The sequence below is a fragment of the Syngnathus scovelli genome, chromosome 2 (genome assembly GCF_024217435.2).
Source record: "Syngnathus scovelli strain Florida chromosome 2, RoL_Ssco_1.2, whole genome shotgun sequence".
Classification (NCBI taxonomy): domain Eukaryota; kingdom Metazoa; phylum Chordata; class Actinopteri; order Syngnathiformes; family Syngnathidae; genus Syngnathus; species Syngnathus scovelli.
In genome coordinates, this window is record NC_090848.1 from 1,240,802 (window position 1) to 1,259,980 (window position 19,179).

At 41.5% G+C, this 19,179-nt stretch overlaps 4 protein-coding genes and 1 long non-coding RNA gene across 5 annotated transcripts; 4 read left to right on the forward strand and 1 right to left on the reverse strand.

Moving 5' to 3' along the window:
* The first annotated feature begins 2,255 nt into the window (after positions 1–2,255).
* LOC125989145 (cysteine and glycine-rich protein 1) lies at positions 2,256–5,426 on the forward strand. The gene is made up of 6 exons (XM_049755192.1): positions 2,256–2,422; positions 3,645–3,754; positions 4,100–4,268; positions 4,341–4,470; positions 4,543–4,639; positions 5,234–5,426. Exons 2-6 carry the CDS (start codon positions 3,646–3,648, stop codon positions 5,308–5,310), a joined length of 582 nt encoding a protein of 193 aa, XP_049611149.1. The 5' UTR covers positions 2,256–2,422; position 3,645; the 3' UTR covers positions 5,311–5,426.
* Positions 5,427–6,795: 1,369 nt separating this feature from the next.
* phlda3 (pleckstrin homology-like domain, family A, member 3) lies at positions 6,796–9,053 on the forward strand. The gene is made up of 2 exons (XM_049755195.2): positions 6,796–7,261; positions 8,720–9,053. The coding sequence occupies exon 1, from the start codon at positions 6,796–6,798 to the stop codon at positions 7,228–7,230; it is 435 nt and encodes a 144-aa protein (XP_049611152.1). The 3' UTR covers positions 7,231–7,261; positions 8,720–9,053.
* LOC137840062 (uncharacterized) lies at positions 9,012–18,192 on the reverse strand. The gene is made up of 3 exons (XR_011086470.1): positions 18,048–18,192; positions 17,862–17,961; positions 9,012–9,453 (listed from the first exon to the last, which is right to left on the reverse strand). It is a non-coding gene; the product is annotated as an uncharacterized lncRNA (long non-coding RNA).
* tnni1a (troponin I type 1a (skeletal, slow)) lies at positions 10,643–13,225 on the forward strand. The gene is made up of 7 exons (XM_049755194.2): positions 10,643–10,723; positions 11,610–11,649; positions 11,775–11,894; positions 11,963–12,094; positions 12,171–12,260; positions 12,323–12,499; positions 12,921–13,225. The coding sequence occupies exons 3-7, from the start codon at positions 11,886–11,888 to the stop codon at positions 13,023–13,025; spliced, it is 513 nt and encodes a 170-aa protein (XP_049611151.1). The 5' UTR covers positions 10,643–10,723; positions 11,610–11,649; positions 11,775–11,885; the 3' UTR covers positions 13,026–13,225.
* On the forward strand, positions 13,940–19,157 carry lad1 (ladinin). Its single transcript, XM_049755190.2, has 13 exons — positions 13,940–14,143; positions 14,991–15,161; positions 15,426–15,657; positions 16,287–16,360; positions 16,493–16,664; positions 16,994–17,086; positions 17,196–17,239; positions 17,326–17,374; positions 17,758–17,801; positions 17,883–17,949; positions 18,007–18,141; positions 18,203–18,292; positions 18,906–19,157. Exons 1-13 carry the CDS (start codon positions 14,106–14,108, stop codon positions 18,942–18,944), a joined length of 1,248 nt encoding a protein of 415 aa, XP_049611147.1. The 5' UTR covers positions 13,940–14,105; the 3' UTR covers positions 18,945–19,157.
* Positions 19,158–19,179: the final 22 nt, after the last annotated feature.

Genomic DNA, 19,179 nt, shown 5'->3' on the forward strand with positions numbered 1-19,179 from the left:
AAGCAAAATAATATTGAAGCCTCAGCGGAAGTCTCAGTCAAATGAATCACTGATGTATTTGAAAAGCAAGAATTCATAGATTTTTTTAGTGTTTATGTTATTAGTCATTTTATCTCACATTTGTGCTGCAAAGCAGTTGCTACAAGCTGAGTCAACAATATTGATTACAGAAAAAAAGACTTTTAATCTGCTTTGACTGACCACACTAGAACTTTAAATGGGTCTCCTTGCATGGCAATTTACTCTGCATGTTAATAAAGAGACAAACATGTGACCACACTGTAAACATCTTCCTCATGCAAATCCTTGCCAGATTCAAAACATTTGATAAAATCCAAATACTGTACTCACAAAAAAATGCCTTTTTGGTTTTGCTCAGCTCGTTTGGTAGACGCGCTCAAGTCAGACTCCCGCAAACGCACTCACATGATGCGTTGCTTTGTTTCTCTGCCTCCCAAAACGGGAAGTGGCTTATGACTGAGGGATTATGGGTAGCAAAATGTGTCAAGTGTGTGTGTGTGTGTGTGCACAAGGGAGGTCATGTCTAATCTTCTAATGGTCCATGAGGCATGTCATCTCCCCCCCAATTTAGAGACAGACGCCGTTGTAACAATGGGACACTTGTGTTACTGTAACCCGAGGGACATCTGGGTGTGTGTGCGCGTGTGTGTGTGGCCAAGTCACACTTAGATGTTGCAAATATGCTAGACACGCAAACAACCAACACACAGCAGTTCCATTGAATGACAAGAACCTCAGGGTTCCATTTTTAAAGTATGGCTGTTGACTAATTTTCATTTACGTTTCAAACTGCTGTGTATTTTATTTATTTTTATGTGTCATGCATTACGCAACACGAAGAATAGTCTTGTGTACCATGTTGTGTACCATTATGTAAACTAAATGAAACTAATCATGTGTCACTAATTCAACGTATAAGCATTAAAATGTCATTTAGCTTGAAGAGCATATTAAAGAGCGTGGTTGGTCTGCTTTTGGAACACCAAAGACAGCTTGAGTAGCCAGTAAAACATTTTTTTGCATCCATGTGTTCAACATTAAAACCAGATAAAAGGATGTGCTTGTGATCCAAAGTCATCTGTGAAACACAATGGAGAGCCGCATGGGCTCATTAATCTTCTCTGATTAACATAAATAAATAAAGTCCGAAAAAAGTCACTCCTAGAGAGATTCCCAAATGTTTTCTTCTAGCTCGGTGGAGATGAAGAAATAAAGATTAATGCCAGCTCTGCGTGCTGTAGAATCTCCCCACACTTAATGATAAGAGGAAGTGGTTGTCTGAGAAGCCTCCTTTGCATGCGGTAACATAAATGTGCCACTTTTGCTTCTCATTGTCTAGTCAAACATGACTATCGTCAAAAATGGCTGTCATAAGATAACGCACAACATCATTACATAGACGCCGCCACGTCTTTGCACTTATTGAGAGGACAAGAGGTCAAATCAAACAATTCCAAAGAGGCCTCCAAGACACAGGATTGTGGCCGGTTCTGATTCACCGGGGAGACATCATCCCCATCCTATTTCCTTTTCCTATTATTATTATTTATTTGTCCTTTCTTGCTCATTGAATTGCTTCTCTCTTAAAGCACAGTTATTGTTATTATTAAAATGTATGATTGACGACCCAGTGATTTTCTTTTTTACAGGCAAAACTCACTCGATATGATACGATAATCTGTCAGAGACATCCGATCATTGGTCCTTTGCTGACTTTGCGAGGAAGAGCGCTAAAATTCTCAAGTAAGGCCCAAATGTGTAAAAATCCAATCTAGATGCACTACCGCAAATGTCCACACGATGGTAGCAAAGTCTCCCACCAACGACCAATTTCTCCAGTCCTACAAATGTCCTCATTCAAGCATTCAGTCGGACTGACCTTTTACGGCCGAGACCAAAAGGTCATTTCAAGTTGTGTAATAAAACACAAAGGTTGGAATTAGTCTGTCAGTTCCAAGAGACTTATGGTTTGTCTGTTGAAAGTAACTGCGTGTTAAAGGTCAACACACTGAAAGAGGAACTAGAATTTACTGACACATTTCATTACAGACAGTTTATATTCTGTTTAACCGCGTGTACTGTCACTTCCAAATATTCAAATGCATTTATTGATTGAGTGTACACTTTATGGCCTTAATCCATTTTGATGATAAAGTTTCTCCTTCCATCTTCACCCTGACGAAAAACAATCGACCCAAACCTCGTTCGTCATTGCCCCTCCCTCAACCACTGAGTCAGAAATTCCTTTTTCCTCCACTTGCTTGGGCGGCCGAAGCGACAAAGAGGAGAAGCACCTCCCTTCTCCCAGCACAGAGGAAGGAAGTGCTGCAAGCCAGCGACTTATCTGATTATTAGAGTCAGACTTTAACCTGTCCTGCACCGACTGACTGACAACTTTCAGGTATGTAACACTTTGAATCCAAAAGCTTCCTGGTTTTTCTCACTGTATTTGCTTAGCAGTGCATGATGGGTAAACGTCCTCTCCGGTTCAAGTCGGGCAAGTTGCCAGACAAAACTACTGTGTTAGAAGGAGTCCTCCACTGGCAAAGTTAAAAAGTTGCAAAAACAGGAGGGCTGAAGAAACGAGTTGACTCCCAGTTAAACAGATCCAGTTTGTGCTGGCTTAACACTTTTACCTGTTTTCGTCTGTCCTACATGTTCATACGCGTTTCATTTTGCCCAGCCCATTTTTTTTTTTAAAAACACTGCTGCATGTGCAGCACAGACGTCATAGCTCGGGAAATGCGATTCCAAAACCTTCAGGAAGGACTTTGAACAATTATTCTCCTACTTTATATTCACTCTGATGGGTTAAGCAAAAATTGGCAAGCCAGTTTGTCGAGGAGTAGGAAAACATCTCAAAGTGGACTTGTAGATGCAGCAGCACTAGTTTTGACATTTAATATTCTCACTTTTCAGATCTTGCAGTCCCGTAGCAACACTACTACTTTCAATTACAATTTTGTAGAACTTAAATGTCATAGTAATAACTATTAATGACATCTGAACGTCAACCAATCCGCTTGTTGTGTAGACGGCGTCCAATCACAAGAACCGACTAGGAAATAAAGCCAACAACATACAATAAATCATATGTATTGATACCAAATGTGTATTGCTGTACACAGAAGTACTAGAAACATATTTTAGGGTTACATTTATAAGATTTGCTCTCAAAGAGCAAGAATACAAGCCAGCCTCCAGTCCTAAATTATAATAAAAAAATAAATCATACAAGATCTTCCCAGTCGAACAAAACATTCCCATCAGAAAGCTTGGAAGTGAAGTGATGCAGAACAAAACCGAGCGAGACGTTGTTGGATATTTTGGACTGCGAGGAACACGGATGTGGAAAGACAAGAGCTGACTGTGAAAGTCATTGCGGCTTGAGAGCAAAAAGGCACATCACATAATTCGAAGATAATTTTCCACACAAGCACTCTCCTTTAGCGGCTCTTATGCCTCGTCCATCCAGAAACAAAACCACAGCCAATTGGCAGTCGTAAAGTTACTGGATTTGGATCTGGACTCGGACAGAAAAAGCAAAAAAACAATCTCATATGTAATATGCAAAATAATGAATTCATCTGTTTCTGTGTTCCTGCATGCATTTGTTGGAGAAGAATGAATTTAGGTGGAGGAAACCAGTGTGGACGTTGTAAGAGGACGGTTTACTTTGCAGAGGAGGTCCTCTGTGACAGTCGGAGATTCCACAAGGCCTGCTTTGCGTGCTGTGAGTTAACTGCAACTAACCAACTGTCCATTCTGGCAAATTACCGTTAAGCCGGACTGCAAGATTTACTTTCCGAGCCAAATCTGCTCTGACATCAGTAACTAGGGAGCATCCATAAACTGGTTCACCTGCTTGATTCATCTTGATTGGACCCAAAAATTAAACCCAGTTGTTGCAAGTGAAAGAATTTTCTGGAAGAGTTTCACACAGACAGAAGTGCGCTAATGTTATTTGTGTCGCAATGGCGCACATTCCTCCAAAAGGAATTTGGAGGAAAACAAAAACGCTGCTCCATAAAAGGAGCTCAATGATGACATGTAAGATTAAAATGTTGCGTCTGTTCAGCCGTGTGTAGCAAGCGCTTGGACAGTACGACCGTTGCTGTTCACCTGGATGAAATCTACTGCAAGTCGTGCTACGGCAAGACGTACGGGCCAAAAGGTTACGGTTTCGGCGTCGGAGCGGGGACCCTTAACATGGACAAGGGCGAGGGGCAAGGGATCACCCGAGAAGAGTGAGTACAACCAGGTGGAAATACACAATTCCTTTTTTAAGATTTTTTTCAGTTCGGTTATTTGCCACTCAGGCCGCCCGCTCATCGCCCGACAACCAACGCCAACCCTTCAAAGTTGGCTCAGAAATTTGGCGGGTCCGAGAAATGCCCTCGATGTGGCAAGTCTGTCTACGCTGCGGAGAAAGTGATAGGAGCTGGAAGTGTAAGGAAGAAAACAAAGAAGTGTGTTTGAGGGGAAATAATGAAGAATAACTCACATTCTATCGGTTTGCAGTCGTGGCACAAGACGGGCTGTTTCCGTTGCGCCACGTGCGGAAAGGGGCTCGAGTCGACCACGCTTGCCGACAAGGATGGAGAAATTTACTGCAAAGGTAACAAAAGATCATATTCATGAGTCCAAATAACAGCAAATAAAATATGTTTGGGGTTTGTTGGAAGTTTTACATTCCACAAGTTGCAGTCCCATTTACAAAGTGACAACATTACAAAAGAGCTGTAAAGAACACAAGTTGGTCAGCAGAGGGCGCCATATTAAAAAACTAACACTTCACGCACCACTTTGTTGAATATCACAACACCAAAGGTAGCTTTAAGAACCACTGTACTACTGAAAATATTGGTATTAGATTGAAATATATATATCCATTCCATTACGTTTACAGGAATGGAAAAAAAAATCTTGCTCCATGACTATGACATCGTTAGTAAATTACTATCAAAGCCTATTTTGGTCTGTTGTTTGTATTAGCCTAGCCTAGCAGTGGCTGTGACCTTTGAACTGAAGCTAATTAAGTGAGCCAGTTGTAATGTAAATATGTAAAACATACAGAATTTTGACTCACTGTTTGGAATCTAAACCAAAGATAAGTAGCATTTGTACAGATAGCCGTTAAAAAGGGACAAATTATTATCCAATGGGTAGGACGTTGAAATGGTGTGTGTGACGCTATTGTTTTGTTTTACAGCGTGTTATGCAAAAGACTTTGGGCCAAAGGGCTATGGATACGGAAGTGGAGCCGGAGCTCTGCCACTCACTCAGTAGACGGAACCAATTAAAGAGGAACGACTTGAAAGATATCTCTGTGTATCCATTTCAGTATGGGGCATTGCTTTTATCCATAATGCTAAAGACAATGTGACCAAAAAAAAAAAAAACAACATTGTAGGTGCAGGTGCACTAAATGTTGAGGTGAGTGAACCTGTACTCCAGTAAACTGTATTAAATTATAAATTAAAAATGATGCGGCTAAAGAGCATATCATTTGCCGTTTGACTGTTATATGTAATTGGAGGAAATTGATCGTTACGTGAATATAATCCACACTAAGGTCATCAAATGTATTGCACTGTATACTTGATTGCTGAAAGTTAATAAAGATGGGTAGAAAAAAATAAGATTTTCTTTTCTTTACGAAAAACAATTCTCACGAATGCACTTTATCAATTGAAGCTGGGAGAATTCAAAGCGGAAGAGTGACTTGTATGGAAGATTGCAGACGTGATGCCTATTCATAGTAAACATTCCTCGCATAGTGCGGCACTAACGCGTCACTTTGCATGGCGTAATTAAAGTCATGGGTACGATACACCCATGAAGTGCATTGTGTCGCCCAACTGGAAGGCATGTCAACCATTCCAGACATGGAGGACAATTCCTTTCTGTCTGCCGGCTGGCCGGCCGGCATTACGCCATCACGGCACTTTTCCTGCATCAAAGGTGGCCATGTCATTGTATTTTCCATGTACTTTCTTTCACAGGAGTCGGGAAATTTTCTTGTCATTTTGACAATTCTTTAGTGTCACTGGACACATTTTTATGGAATTTTGTGGCTGGGTGAGGCACAGGCTAATTAAGTCATTTGCTGTGGCGATTGTTTTTTTGTTTTAAACACTCTTGACAGACTTTAAAGGGCAATGAAGTGGAATTCATACCACTCCACAAACCATAAAAGCCAAAATATTGAGGGGACTTTTGTGATCTGGTCTGAGATATGTATGAGCACTTTGGTGGCAATTGTTCGTACTTTTATGACATTAGGCCGTAAACTTTCTTAAATTCACCAAATCCCCCGAATCGGGTGCCGAAATTAAAATTGGGTCCAGTTTGTTTCCGCCCGCTTTGGTGGCCTTGGAAAAAGTTTGGGAACTGGTCTAGTTTGTAGAATTTTTCAAAAATCTTTGCCGAGTGGAAAAGCTCGTCCTACCTTTAATTGCTGTTTAGTATCAGTCACGATGGATACACGTGACGTGGCAAGACTTTGAAACTCGCCGGGGCAGCCGGTAGCGGTAGCGGCTTCTTGGGATGTCACGAATGAGGAGCGAGGGTGTGTCCGTGTGGACTCCGTCAATGAACAGGTCGAGGTGGGCGGGGGTTTCCGCTTTTCCACGCCGGGCATGTCCCAACATATCTATTGACTGCGCGTTATCCGGTTAGGCAGAAGCCACAGTAGCAAGAGCAGCAGGAGCAGGAACAGCAGCGATGTAATCCACCCCCACGCGTGATGTGGATTTGACCGTCTCTGCTGCGATGTCTCTCACGGCGCAAGACGGGCTGTTGGAGAAACGCAGCGGCGGTCTCCTTCAGCTTTGGAAGAAGAAGCGCTGCGTCCTGACCGACGATGGCTTGCGGCTGCGCAACTGCAAGGGTCACGCCGCGTCCCACGCACCCTGCGTGGCGTGGAGCTCGGACTCCAGAGCCAAGGAGCTGCTCTTCGAACGCATGGTGACGGTGGACTGCGTGGAGTACAAGCGTGGCCTGGTGTACTTCACCGTGGTTATGAGCACCGGCAAGGAGATCGACTTTCGCTGTCCGCAGGACGGTACAGCGTGGAACGCGGAGATCGCCTTGGCTCTGGTCCGTTACAAGAACCTCCAAGCCGTGCAGACCGGGAGGAAGAGACTCATTTCCACTGCTCACCTGAGCGGCACCGAGGAGGATGACCAGATATCACAATTTGAGTGAAGTGGACGTACTTGTATTACCAAAAAGACAGGTAAAAAGAAGCACTGACTCAAGTCTTACTTAAGTCATGTTTTTTTATTTCGTCTGCGACGGACGCCTAAAAATCTATTCTCGTGGTATTGCCAACGTTTTGAACTAAATAAATATATTATTCCTATTTCATGTTTCTCAATCAATGATTCTATTAAGTTCTGCACTGTCCGCGTTTATCTGTCTTAATTATATTTAACGTTATGTCTTTGTGACGAAAAAAAAAGCCTGTTATGACTAAATAAAGAGGATAGAAAGTACAGTTGTCTGTTTTCAAATGTATAGAGTAAAAATAAAATGTTAGGGGATAAATAAGGAAACACTTGAAAAATAAGTACAGAAATACAGTATTTGTACTTTGTTACTTTCTGAAAAAATGACTATTCGGGCTTGTAGGAGGTTCTCAGTACTATTGAAATTGATTAAGAACATTTGACCATCAGATTGTTTGTTTACCAAACATTGAGCCAAGCCACATGATGGGGCGTCAGGGTCTGACGGGGAACGAGTGGGCACAACATGAAACGAAAATGCCACAAAAAATAAATTGCTGGTTTGGAATTACAAAAAAAAAAAAAAAATCACAATTTGTCGATTTACTTTTTTGGAACACATCCTGTTATTTACAAAAAAAAACAATTCAGGTGTCATCTTGTTGCATTATCTAATTATATTTGGTCAGATTCTACGATTTATTCTAATTTGAGACCAAATGTAAAACAAACTAGTATGAATAAATTTGGTGAGCTCAAAGGTGAACGTGCCTTCAAGCATGTCATCCTTAAGTCTAAGCACTATGGAGATGAATTTCGGTTTCATCTCCCTGTTGTATTAGGTGCTAACTGCCATTTAAGTGGAAGGAATGAAAACATTTATGTTGATGTTTAGGTTTTTTTTTTTTTTTTTAAACATGGCCTCTCCCTGTGTCGGAACCTCGACAGCGGTGCCACTCTTCTCAGCATGTGCATCAAAGCCAACGTCTCACTCTAAGTTGCAATTTGAGCCCGCGTAATAACGTGAGCCAACCTCTCCCTCAATTGGCAGCCAAGTATTTTTAGCCACACGCTTGTTTACTTCCCTTCTGTCTGAAAGCTTGCTGTTCCTAATCGGAACTTCATTTAAACAAAGTTTGTAGCAGCCAGAGATGAACTACAATTCCCCCAAGACCGTCAATTCTAGATCTACAATATATAGACAAGTTTGGTGAAAAAGACACATTTTCAGGCCAGCCATAACAACAACCTTGTCACTCACTCAAAAGCCTCACGCGTTTATGACGTGCACGTTTAAGTCGGAACTCTGCGCTCACGCGCTAGGAATTTGCAGCCACGCTTCCTTAAGTGAGCCCAGTAGCACCGTTCCCAAATTAACTTCGTCGCCGTGGCGACAGTGTGGTGTAGCCGCTGTAAAATGTCATGTTTACATTGATGGATAATCATATCTTCTGTTTTCTTTGCAGCATTTCTACATCGTTAGCATCGACGACTAAAGGGCTCTCCGGTCTTTTCCAAATGACGGGCCGAAAGAGTCGATGTGTAACCTGAACTTTTTCACGCTGGCGCACCGAGTCTTTCTAACTCTTCACTGTCTGTTATTTCCGACAAGGTGGGATAAAAATTTTTGCGATGAAGACTTGGATTCTTTCACCGTGTGTGCCTTGATATTTCACAAACTTCTGAGTCACTTGAGGTCTTACAGCTTTGCTCTCCCGTGCAAGGATTAGCATGAAGAATAAATATTTGTGCACATACTTGTGGTATTATTTCTATTTAATAAATAAAGCATTACTAATACTGTTGCGTGAGCTCCATTTTTTTGTAGCCAACCACATGAATAATAAATTCCAAAAGTCGGAGAGCTGAATAACGTGAACATGTGACATTGAGCAAAATCTCCCGGTCAACTGGCTCCAATTAAGCAGATGTTGTTCATTCAAGCATGTTTTGCATGTCAGCAAAACAACAGTGTGAGTGTTAAGCTGTGCTGTTGTGTCCGAGTCAGAGGGGGGGGGGGGGGAGGAAAAAAAAGGCTTGATTGTGCGCCATGGACGTCTTTCATTACACTGTGGAAAACCCCGAGCGCTGTTGCCGCACCTCGTGAGTCACTTCGGGAAGCAACGGTATGGCAAGAGGAGGCAGTTTTGATTTGGTTTTGTTGAATGCCACCACCAAACCGATGTCAAAGTTGCGAGACCTGTAAACAATTAGATGATTATCCAACGGAAAGGGTTCAGTTTTGCTGGGAAGACACGCAAGCGCCCCTATGGAAAAGTGTCATCTGATGAGTCATGATGAAAGTGAAATATTCAAAAGAATCAGGTGCTCAGAATTGGTTTTGAGGCCGCGTCTTTTTGTAGCCGCCAGAGGGCGCCCCCTCCACTTTTCTGCATCTGTGTTGAATATATTTAGTTCCTTCAAAGTGGAGCTGGCCTTGGAGTAGAACAACTTCAAAGTGTGTTGAATGATATTTGATTCAAGATGCAATAAACCTAAATGTCATGTATCTGCTACAAGTAATGTACAGTTACTTTGCCCATCTAGCTATGCTAGTGATGCACAGCAACCTTGGGGTTGGATTCCAGACCATGCCTGCAATAGACAAGATATATATTTTTTAAAGTTGCGTAGGCCTACACTTCAGCAACCAACAATTCAGTATATGTGAAGTATTATTTTTGAAAATTTAATTGGTTAGCAATTTCATTAGCCACTGTCATCTTGCTAACAATGTTCACTTTACCAGACATATGCAGATAATTTACAATTAATTAAATTTAAAAAAATAAATAAATAAATGGTGCACTGAACCTACAATAACCACCATAATTAATACTCAGTGTGTCTATTTTTTTTCTTTTGTAAAATGATGTGCCTTGGCTTCCTTTCTAAGGTTTGAGAAGATCTGTTGATCTATGACTCATGAATGAAAACCAAATTCCACATTTGGTATAACAGGTAAGAGATGGAAAAAAAAAATGGAAAAAAATAAAATCCATGTTGATAATTTGCTTGTCATGCCAAAGTACCATCAGCTGACCGTTTACTACAAACGTAGCCAAGCTAGCATTTGGCACCGCTACCGCAAAATGCAAGAATTCATTCTCCACTGGCACCCCATCAAACACTAAAAGGTTCAGATCTTCTTCATGAAGTCTGAAGTCCCTTTTTATCAACGTCTCATCAGTAAAACTCGTGAGCTGGCAGCATCACCGTGGCTTGTCAGAGCCGGACCGTATCCCTGGTTTAAGATGGATCTGTGGGGGGAGAAGTGTAGACGGGGCAACCAAAGATTGGGCAGAGCAAAAAAATAGGGGTGGAGGGCTAATAATAACCTCCACTAACAAAAGAGAGAGCGGAGTGAGATGATGGGAGGTGCGCTTAAATAGAGGGCCACCAAATTGCTCTTGCTCATCTCTGATTTTGTCCATCGTCACGCCGTTACATCTTCGTCTCTTCTGCCACTGGTAAGAGCCTCTCACTAAGTGACTAGATTGTGTTCTACTTGATTGGTACTACTAATACGACAATGCTACTATCAACAATAATGATGCACTGTTTTCTTTTTGCAACTGTCGGAGATGTCAACTAGACATTCGAAATCTATTTAATATTTACCTCGCTTTTCTAAATTGTAGCTTTAATTGAACACAAGGGTTCCTGATCTGATCTTTGGTAGCTTTTTTTCTCCTTCTGTGTATTACATTGCAAAGTTGGCTCCCCCACAGAGGTTTTCAAACATCTTATGAGTTATTGTAGGTAAATCCCTGGACCAGGCCGGTCTGCTTCATAGCCAAGTCGGCCTCCACAGCTGTCTATCAGATGTCCTCCGCGTCTATTTGGGGAGACAGGCCATTCAGATGTCTGCGACGAGATAATCCAAAAACAGGGACACGGGGGACAGAACTGGATGAGGCGCAGCTATTTGTTTGGAATCTTTCTAATCCACCGGAGCAGTTCTCGGATGTGCTTTGGGGTGTGCATCACTGATGTTCCCCTCGGTGGAGTGTGAGAAGTAGAGAAGGGGGTGAACTCATGTGAGACTGAGTCATACCACGGCCATCTGACATAGGAGAAAAGTTTGGGGTGAGAGAGGAGGACTGAAGATCAGGTGGAAACAACTCCAGACAGGAATTCAGGAGATGGATGGACTTTCCATTTAAAGTACTCTATTCTGAAAATATATTCCTTGCAAGAAGAAAGTTCCGTTGAATTCCAGGAGTGTACGTTAAGCAACAGTGAGAACATTTTGCGCAATTGCCATCTGAGCGAACGTCCAATGAGATGCATGCAAAAGATGATGTGACACAACAACTGCCAATGAAGGTCTAATCTCTTCTATCTCTTCTCCAGGGTGGGGTGGGGATTCCATCATCAGGATGCCTGAGCATTTGTGAGTGATCTTATTATAGATTAGCGTACACACAGTTAAGCCCAAAAATGATTAAAACTCGATACGCACAATGATATCGAAATCTAAGTCAATAAATATTTTCTTCTCTTGACCGTCTCTTACAGGCCAGAGGTAAGATCAAACTTTCAGGAACATAAACAAGAGTGGTAGAGTCGTTACATCATGTTGTGTTCTTCATCTAGAGGAAACCAAAAATTTCCGCTTCAAGGAAGCTAATGCTCAAGGTATGAGGAACCCGCAAATATCGTCGCGGCAGTTCAGTGAGTCAAGGTGTTTGTTTTTTCTATTTCAGAGTCTGATGGTAGCAAAGGCCAAGGAGGAACTAGAGCATGAAATCCATGAGAAAGAACGGGAGAAACATAAATACCTGGCCGAAAGAGCCCCATCCGTCAACCTAAATCATATGAGCGTTGCGCAATTGCAGGTGCTTCAACCATTCAAGATGAACAACGAACTGTAGCAGACCAACTTGCATTGATTTGTGTGTCTTCTAAATGTAGGATCTGTGCAAACAGCTCCATGACAAAATTGACCTGGTAGATGAGGAGCGATATGACATTGAAGCCAAAGTGTTGCTCAACACACGAGAGGTACATCACACGCTACCTTAAATGTCACCATCTGATATGAAGTTTCTCCAATCCTGGTCCAGATTCAAGATCTGAGCATCAAGGTGTTGGACCTGAGGGGCAAATTCAAGAGGCCCGCTCTACGGCGCGTTCGCGTGTCTGCTGACGCCATCCTGCGCTCCTTGCTGGGCTCCAAACATAAAGTCTCCATGGACCTCCGAGCCAACCTCAAGTCCGTCAAGAAAGAAGACACGGAGAAGGTGCGTAAAATAAAGCTCATACGAGACCCACGCAGGGGCGCTGCAATGGGGTGGCCAGGGGAGGTCATGGCCTCCCCGTAAAATTTACTGGCCACTCCACAGCCACTGGTCAGAATTTTTTCTACTAAATGTCAATTTCAGTTGACGCTAATTCCACATTTGCACTTTACGAGTTATTTCTTCATTACACAAACATCCGGTGAGGGCGAGGCTGCGACTTTATGAGTAAGAGGAGGAGCCGACTTGAGACAATGAAACCATTGTCTACAAAAGGAAAGCCTTTGTTGTGATTACTGGCCCCGTGTGTGTGGATGTGTGTGTGTGCCAATACATGCACTGTGAACCCGACCCCGCTAAACCCAATAAAGTTGTCACATTTAGAAATCAACAAAGAAATCTCTCAATCTTTTCTTTCCCGTAGAAGCGGCCAGTAGAGGACAGCGACTGGAGAAAAAATGTGGAGGCTATGTCAGGCATGGAGGGAAGAAAGAAGATGTTTGACGCTGCCAAGGCTCCTGCGCAGTGAACCTGCAACGTGAGCTCCTGCGGCGGCCCGTGGCAGCTTTCTCTCAACGCAGTTCGCCAAGCGCTCAGATTTATTTGCTCAAAATTCATGAGCTGACTGTCGTTATGATTATTTTCATTTGCTTTGTATTGAAAAACGGTGGAGTGAGAAGCAGTAACATAAGTTGCATCCTAATAAAATCAATCAGGTTTTTTTTGTGACGTTTTGTGTTATCTTTGAATAACAGATCCAAGTTTATGGTCTTCAGAAGATGTTCATGGTCATATGGTGTCAGCACCAAGGTTATTTACAAATCGATTTGGATTTTTCCATAGTTAATCTTATTTCATTTGAACTTTCATTGTTCTAATTCATTTAGTTTGAATAGGTGATTAGAGTAGGTTACTTCAAAATATAAATTCAATTTAAAAATGTAATAAATCAAAAGGTTTGATGGTGGTCATGTCGGTGCAGAACTGCAAAATCATAATTAGGCCAGCACAATATTTGATATTTTAACAATGAGGTGAGGCAGCAGATCCTGGGGCAGAGTCCAATTGAACAAAATAGGCGACGCCATTTACAGAAGAGCAAACAATACCACAACTCACACACCCAGCTGGACACACATACTGTACGCTTCCCTTTTGTCAAGTCTATTTGCAAAATACATTTATCTCGGGACAAATAAGTTTATGTTTAGTCATCGATATTCAGCGTGCAATTCGGACTGGCCGGATTCGAGAAGGACTCAATGTCAAAAAATAAATGCTAACTAAGCTAGCTAGTGCATAATTGTGCTAATAGTTGTGTCGTGTATAAGAAAACCACCACCTCTCTCCCATTGCATCATTTCCCTTCAGTTATTGTTTAATTCTGTCGGCTGACAACGAAAGTCTCTCTCTCTCGCACCCCCCTCCCTTCCTCTCTCTCTCTCTCTCTCGCTCAGGTGGGTAGCTCACCTTTGTGGTTATGTGACACCTCAGTGAACAGGGTAAAGGTGGATTGTTTGGTGGTGCGATGTAGCCAGCGCCCTCCAAAGTGCCTGTCAGTTTCCTTTCAGTTTGACTCGAGAACACCGGGACAAATTATTCGTCCGGCATGTCCGGCAGTCGGAGAAACTGGTCCAATTTGTCCAGGTAAATCTTACTTCTTTAAAAAGAGTGCATTTTCTGAAGACATATGGTGTATTTACTTTGTTTCAGTTCACTAACCTTCTTAAAAAATGAGCTACTTCTTGTGTACCGGTTAATGTGAAGGGTCACTTGTTTGACAAAGAATAACAAATGAATAATTCCTTAAAATTACAACTGAAGGTTTAACGCAGTCGGAAACAAATTTGACATAAATGTCAACATTCCTAGGAAGTCACAATGTCTCATGCCTTGCCACAATTGTGACGAGCTCCTTTATATAAAATATTTTTGGGAATAATAGTGATGTATGTTGTAGGTTAACTGAAATTTTCTATTTTTAAATGTTTGCAGATATTTTCATATTGACTGACTTAAAAAAAAAAAAAAAAGACAAAAATAGTGGTTTACTATGATTTCTGGCTTTTTTTTTATGTTTGCTGGCATTCATGAAGAAAAATATTAGCTGTAGCAGTTGAGGAATTGTGAGCTAGCCCAAATTTGGCCTTAAAAAGCTGAATTCAGTTTTGCAATTCCTCATTTATGCAAAATATTACATTCAAACTGGAAAGTGTCCCAATAAAACAATTTCATGTTGTTCTCGGTTCACTTTCATGGTTTGTGGTCCATATTTTTTGTAGGTTGAGCATATGGAAGAAAAATTGTAATAAAAAGCTGCACCTTGCTAATATTTGATAAATAAAATGTCTCAGCCGTTGCATAGCGAAGAGAGCAAGCTTGGACTAACAGCCAAAGCGCAATCTCCCCTTTCCAACAGTTTATTGTTTTATATTCCATGGCGTTACATTGCGACTGATACGTTTCCGTTTTATGACCTCGCATGTCACCTCAGGTTGGCGCGCCAGAGGACAATGGAGGACGAGGAGGAGGTGGAGAGGGAGAGGAGGAGGAGGGTGAAGAGCAGCTCCTTCGACGACGACGACTTGAGTGTGGCACCCGTTGACACGCCCGCAAGCAACCAGGTCTTCGACACCCCGCCTGAAACATCTCAGGGCTCCAGCAGGTTAAAGTTCACCTCATAAATCCTTTAATAAGTGCTCCATTTCGATTTTCTTCATCTGGCATCCAAGGTGTTCCTCTGCTTTAATGGTGTCTGGCTTTCCCGAGACACTAAGCAAAGCGGGGATTTGACACTTTTGCCCCACGGGAATTTGTCACCTGTATTCCTTGCAAACTGACACCATGCATGAAAATGGGGGATTTATCCAAAGCGGCTTAGCTTGACAGCGTTTGTCATCCGGCTCCTTCACAAATGCTTTATTTCTAGTGAGGAGCAGATGCAGGTGGACTTTATGGAGATACTGCGAGTCCGGGATGAGAAGCGCAGGTTGAGGCGCACGGAGTCTCTGAAGCGCCAGGATGTGGTCAGGAAGGATGACGAGGAGTATGGCGAGGGAGGAGGAGGATCCGAGGAGGAGCTAAGCGTGGAGCAACCCATAGCTAAAATGCAGCAGCCACAAACAGTGACCGCATGCCCTCCCAAGAAAATCAACAGCCACGTAAGCCATGTTTTATATTGACTAATTCTTGACATTAGATGTGCATTTCTTCAATTAAAGATGATTTGTTTTATCAATGTTACATATAAGACCATGCCAAAATGTACTATCCTGCCCCCTGAAAATACACAACTAAGAATTGAACAAAACACACACACAAAGACCACATTTATGCAGACAAGCCCCAAGAAGGCCGAGTTGGACCGATGCCACCCATTGCCGGCAGTCAGCTGTTGCCCCACACAGAGTCATGTTAATCATCTTCCACATCTTGCAAAAGCAACTCAGGCAGGGGAGCACACAAAACATACAGAAAGACAACAAAAAGGGTTTGAAAATTCGTTTCGCCAACTCTACTCTCTAATGAAATCATTAAGAATTATTTTTTGTGGTTGTCAGGCAACAAAAACAATCCTTGCACATATCTTTGATGGTACCCATACAACTTGTTATACAATCTATATCATTCCCCTCTATCAGTCTTGGGTGAATCAACTGTTTTGATTTATACGAGGAACTCTTTATAAGGCATTATAGCAACTTGCGATTGTGCAAGGCCTTGACCCTACGATGTTACGTAACGCGAGGTGTGTAGCAGGTGACTCATGTTGATGCTGTGTCTTCATTAGAAAGAAAAAGGCGACCCGTCCAAGAAACACTCACTTTCCAGACAACCATCCACCCCAACGAGCAAGTTTGTCAGGTTAACAAGCATTATTTTTGCCGCACTTTTACTTTCAATACAGATGCCAAGAAAATAATATTAGCAAAGCTATGCTAGCATGACGTTCAGGTCGCTGTTGCTCCATCACGTTTACTTGTGTTTCTGTTTTAGTTCTGTCTCGATCTCTCTCAACAAGAGCCCCTCTGCGAGCGGGCACACATCTCCTGTGAGCCCCCTTTCGCCGACGACCCCTAGGTCACCTCAAGGACAATGGTCCTCACCTTGTAGTAGCCCCTCCTCTCGAGGGCCCAGGAGCCCCATTCCCAATGGACACACACCAAAGGTAGTCCACACACACGCACTTAATAGTCATGTCTCTCATTAAAAAAAAAAAAAAAAAAAAAAAGCAACTGCTCCCTCTAGCGACGAAGATCATCATAGCAAGTAGAGTTTTATCGACTATTTATCAAACACATCCACAAATTCGACCAAACTAGTGCTAAAAACAAGTCTAAATAATACAATAGATAATAAGAATGCAAACATATCTGTCATATAAAAAAAATCTGTTGTCGCTGGCTTTTGCAGGTGAATAGAGTAGTATTTAAATCATAACTTCCACAACAATTATATGGAAATAACATCATTTTCCTGACCATCTAAATTTCTCAGACCAGTGCGATGAACTTTTCGACCAACAATAACACAGAGGAGACGGGGAACCCTATCTTTATCAGAAAGAGCTCCAGGACCATGTCTTATAGGGTAAATACATCACACGCATTGTTTTAGCACCCCAATATCGACAATAACAACATGACACAATCTTACGTATACAAATGGCAACATTTGACGCCATATTCTTGGTCAACAGATGATGAAAAAGAAAGAGGAGGGGAGTTCGCCATTGCAGAGGAGGTCTGAAGATATGTTATGATCAGATTTTGGGCTTGTGTGAGATGTTGATTTTTGATTGTCCACTATTTTTTGTTCCTCTGTTTTAGTGCAAGCGTCAGGGTGGCCTCCCAAAAAATTGAATCCAACACAGTACAAGTTAGTGCACTCCAACTTGAAAGTACAAAATGATGACGTAAAGATATTGGGACATTCTGGCCCATTTGAACATGGGGAGCTATAAATCTAGAATTGATTTTTCAGGACATCCCGGCTGCTATTTTAATTTAAAGTGAATGTAGAGTGACTTCAATTATTTGTAAGTGCCCAAAACAAACTGTTTTTAGTTTAGTGTATTTGATTCACCTTCAACAAAACTTTTAAATATTTCAGAAACATTTATCAATGAATAATATGAATAATTTGGGTCCTATTACAGAACCTTGAGGTACTCCATAAGCCTATTAATTATGACACAACCCAATACAAGGGTGACAGATTAAGTGACATATTATGCTGACTTTTTTGTTGTTTTGGATCAGATTGAACACCTCAACGAGGAAAAATCATCATCTTTCCAGAGAAAGTAGGTCATATTTTTAATTTGTCTAATTCACAAAAGCTTTAAATCCCACGCATGACTCACCAGAATCAAACTTCTGTACAGTTCCGCACAACGAGTCTCCTCTCGAGCCATCCAAGAGAAAATGGAGAGACTGGCCCAAGCTGCTCAGGTATTGTCCGGTCTTCAAAGTACATAAAGCGGAATTATTTCATGAGATATTCCACAGAAATCGGAAACGGGTCGATCTCCCGACGTGAGCCAACGTACCTTGTACCTGCTGGACGAGGTGTCCAGGAAGAGGGATCTCTTTGAGAAGGAGCCGCGAGAAACGAGCCCATTAAGCCCTTCCAAATCCAAACATGTAAGCACACAGCTAGCACGCTCCGTGTTGCAAAGCACTTCAATATTGGCCATGTCTGCAGGAATTTCGGGGCTTCACTAAAGCAATGTCGGACCGAATCAACCACTGGCTTGACAAGAGCAAAGAAATCGGATCCACGCCCAGCGGCACGGTCAGAACCGCCATTTTGATATGCAACACCTGGCGCACGTGACCAAGCAGAAACCGCCAATTTTATTTATTTATTTATTTATTTATTTATTTATTTATTTATTTATTTATTTATTTATTTATTTATTTTAAGCAAAGACCCAAATTACAAAGGGTTAAAATCACGGTGAATATCAGTCGACTTAACTTTATCCCTTATAAACTTAGTCAGGATGCAATTTGGTTCCTAATTTTGAAACAAAAAAAAAAATGTCAAGATTGAACTAAAGCAACGGTTGTCAAGCAACAATAAAATACATCAAACACGAAACATTTTATTCCTAAAAACGTATTTAATATTATAAGTCACTATAATATAACGTGGTTTGTACTTTCTTTAAGATTAAACACAAACGTATTGGAGACAACTAAAAAATTAAACTGAACTGCACTTAGGCGGTGATTCTTTTTTGTGCCACTAGAGGGCGCCCGTGTGCTGTAGCACAGTTTGAGTGTATTTTGTTTATTCTGATGGTACTGGTCAGATTTGTGTCATCTTAAAAGTGTGGGCTTTCAGCCACTTCTCTCTTTTCAAATGTTTTCTTTTAAGACAAACATTTACATCTGTGTTGCAGGATTTCAAACATGTGGACATCAGCAGCAAGAAAAGTTAATTTGAGAAGCCATGAAAATGTCACAAAGTTCAAACCAGAAAAAATCTACAAGATTATTTTGTCATATTAATTTGGAAAAGTACAAGGAACTTTTTAATCTTTGTAAATATGGAAAATTGAAGTGATTGAATTTTGTATTTGATCTGCTTTAATCCCCTCCTGTTTGTCTTCCTGGATGAAATCTTTCAAAATAAAACAAGTTGTATTTTTTTTTTTTTTTTTTGAAGATGGAAAA

Coding starts and splice junctions, on each gene's coding strand:
- phlda3 (XM_049755195.2), top strand. CDS start 6,796: ATGTCTCTCACGGCGCAAGACGGGCTGTTGGAGAAACGCAGCGGCGGT.
- tnni1a (XM_049755194.2), top strand. Junction 12,261..12,322: donor TGTTGCTCAACACACGAGAG/GTACATCACACG, acceptor ATCCTGGTCCAG/ATTCAAGATCTGAGCATCAA. Junction 12,500..12,920: donor AGAAAGAAGACACGGAGAAG/GTGCGTAAAATA, acceptor TCTTTCCCGTAG/AAGCGGCCAGTAGAGGACAG.
- lad1 (XM_049755190.2), top strand. CDS start 14,106: ATGTCCGGCAGTCGGAGAAACTGGTCCAATTTGTCCAG. Junction 14,144..14,990: donor AACTGGTCCAATTTGTCCAG/GTAAATCTTACT, acceptor ATGTCACCTCAG/GTTGGCGCGCCAGAGGACAA. Junction 18,142..18,202: donor GCCCTTCCAAATCCAAACAT/GTAAGCACACAG, acceptor CCATGTCTGCAG/GAATTTCGGGGCTTCACTAA.
- LOC125989145 (XM_049755192.1), top strand. CDS start 3,646: ATGAATTTAGGTGGAGGAAACCAGTGTGGACGTTGTAAGAGGACGGTT. Junction 4,269..4,340: donor CAAGGGATCACCCGAGAAGA/GTGAGTACAACC, acceptor TTTGCCACTCAG/GCCGCCCGCTCATCGCCCGA. Junction 4,471..4,542: donor AAGTGATAGGAGCTGGAAGT/GTAAGGAAGAAA, acceptor ATCGGTTTGCAG/TCGTGGCACAAGACGGGCTG.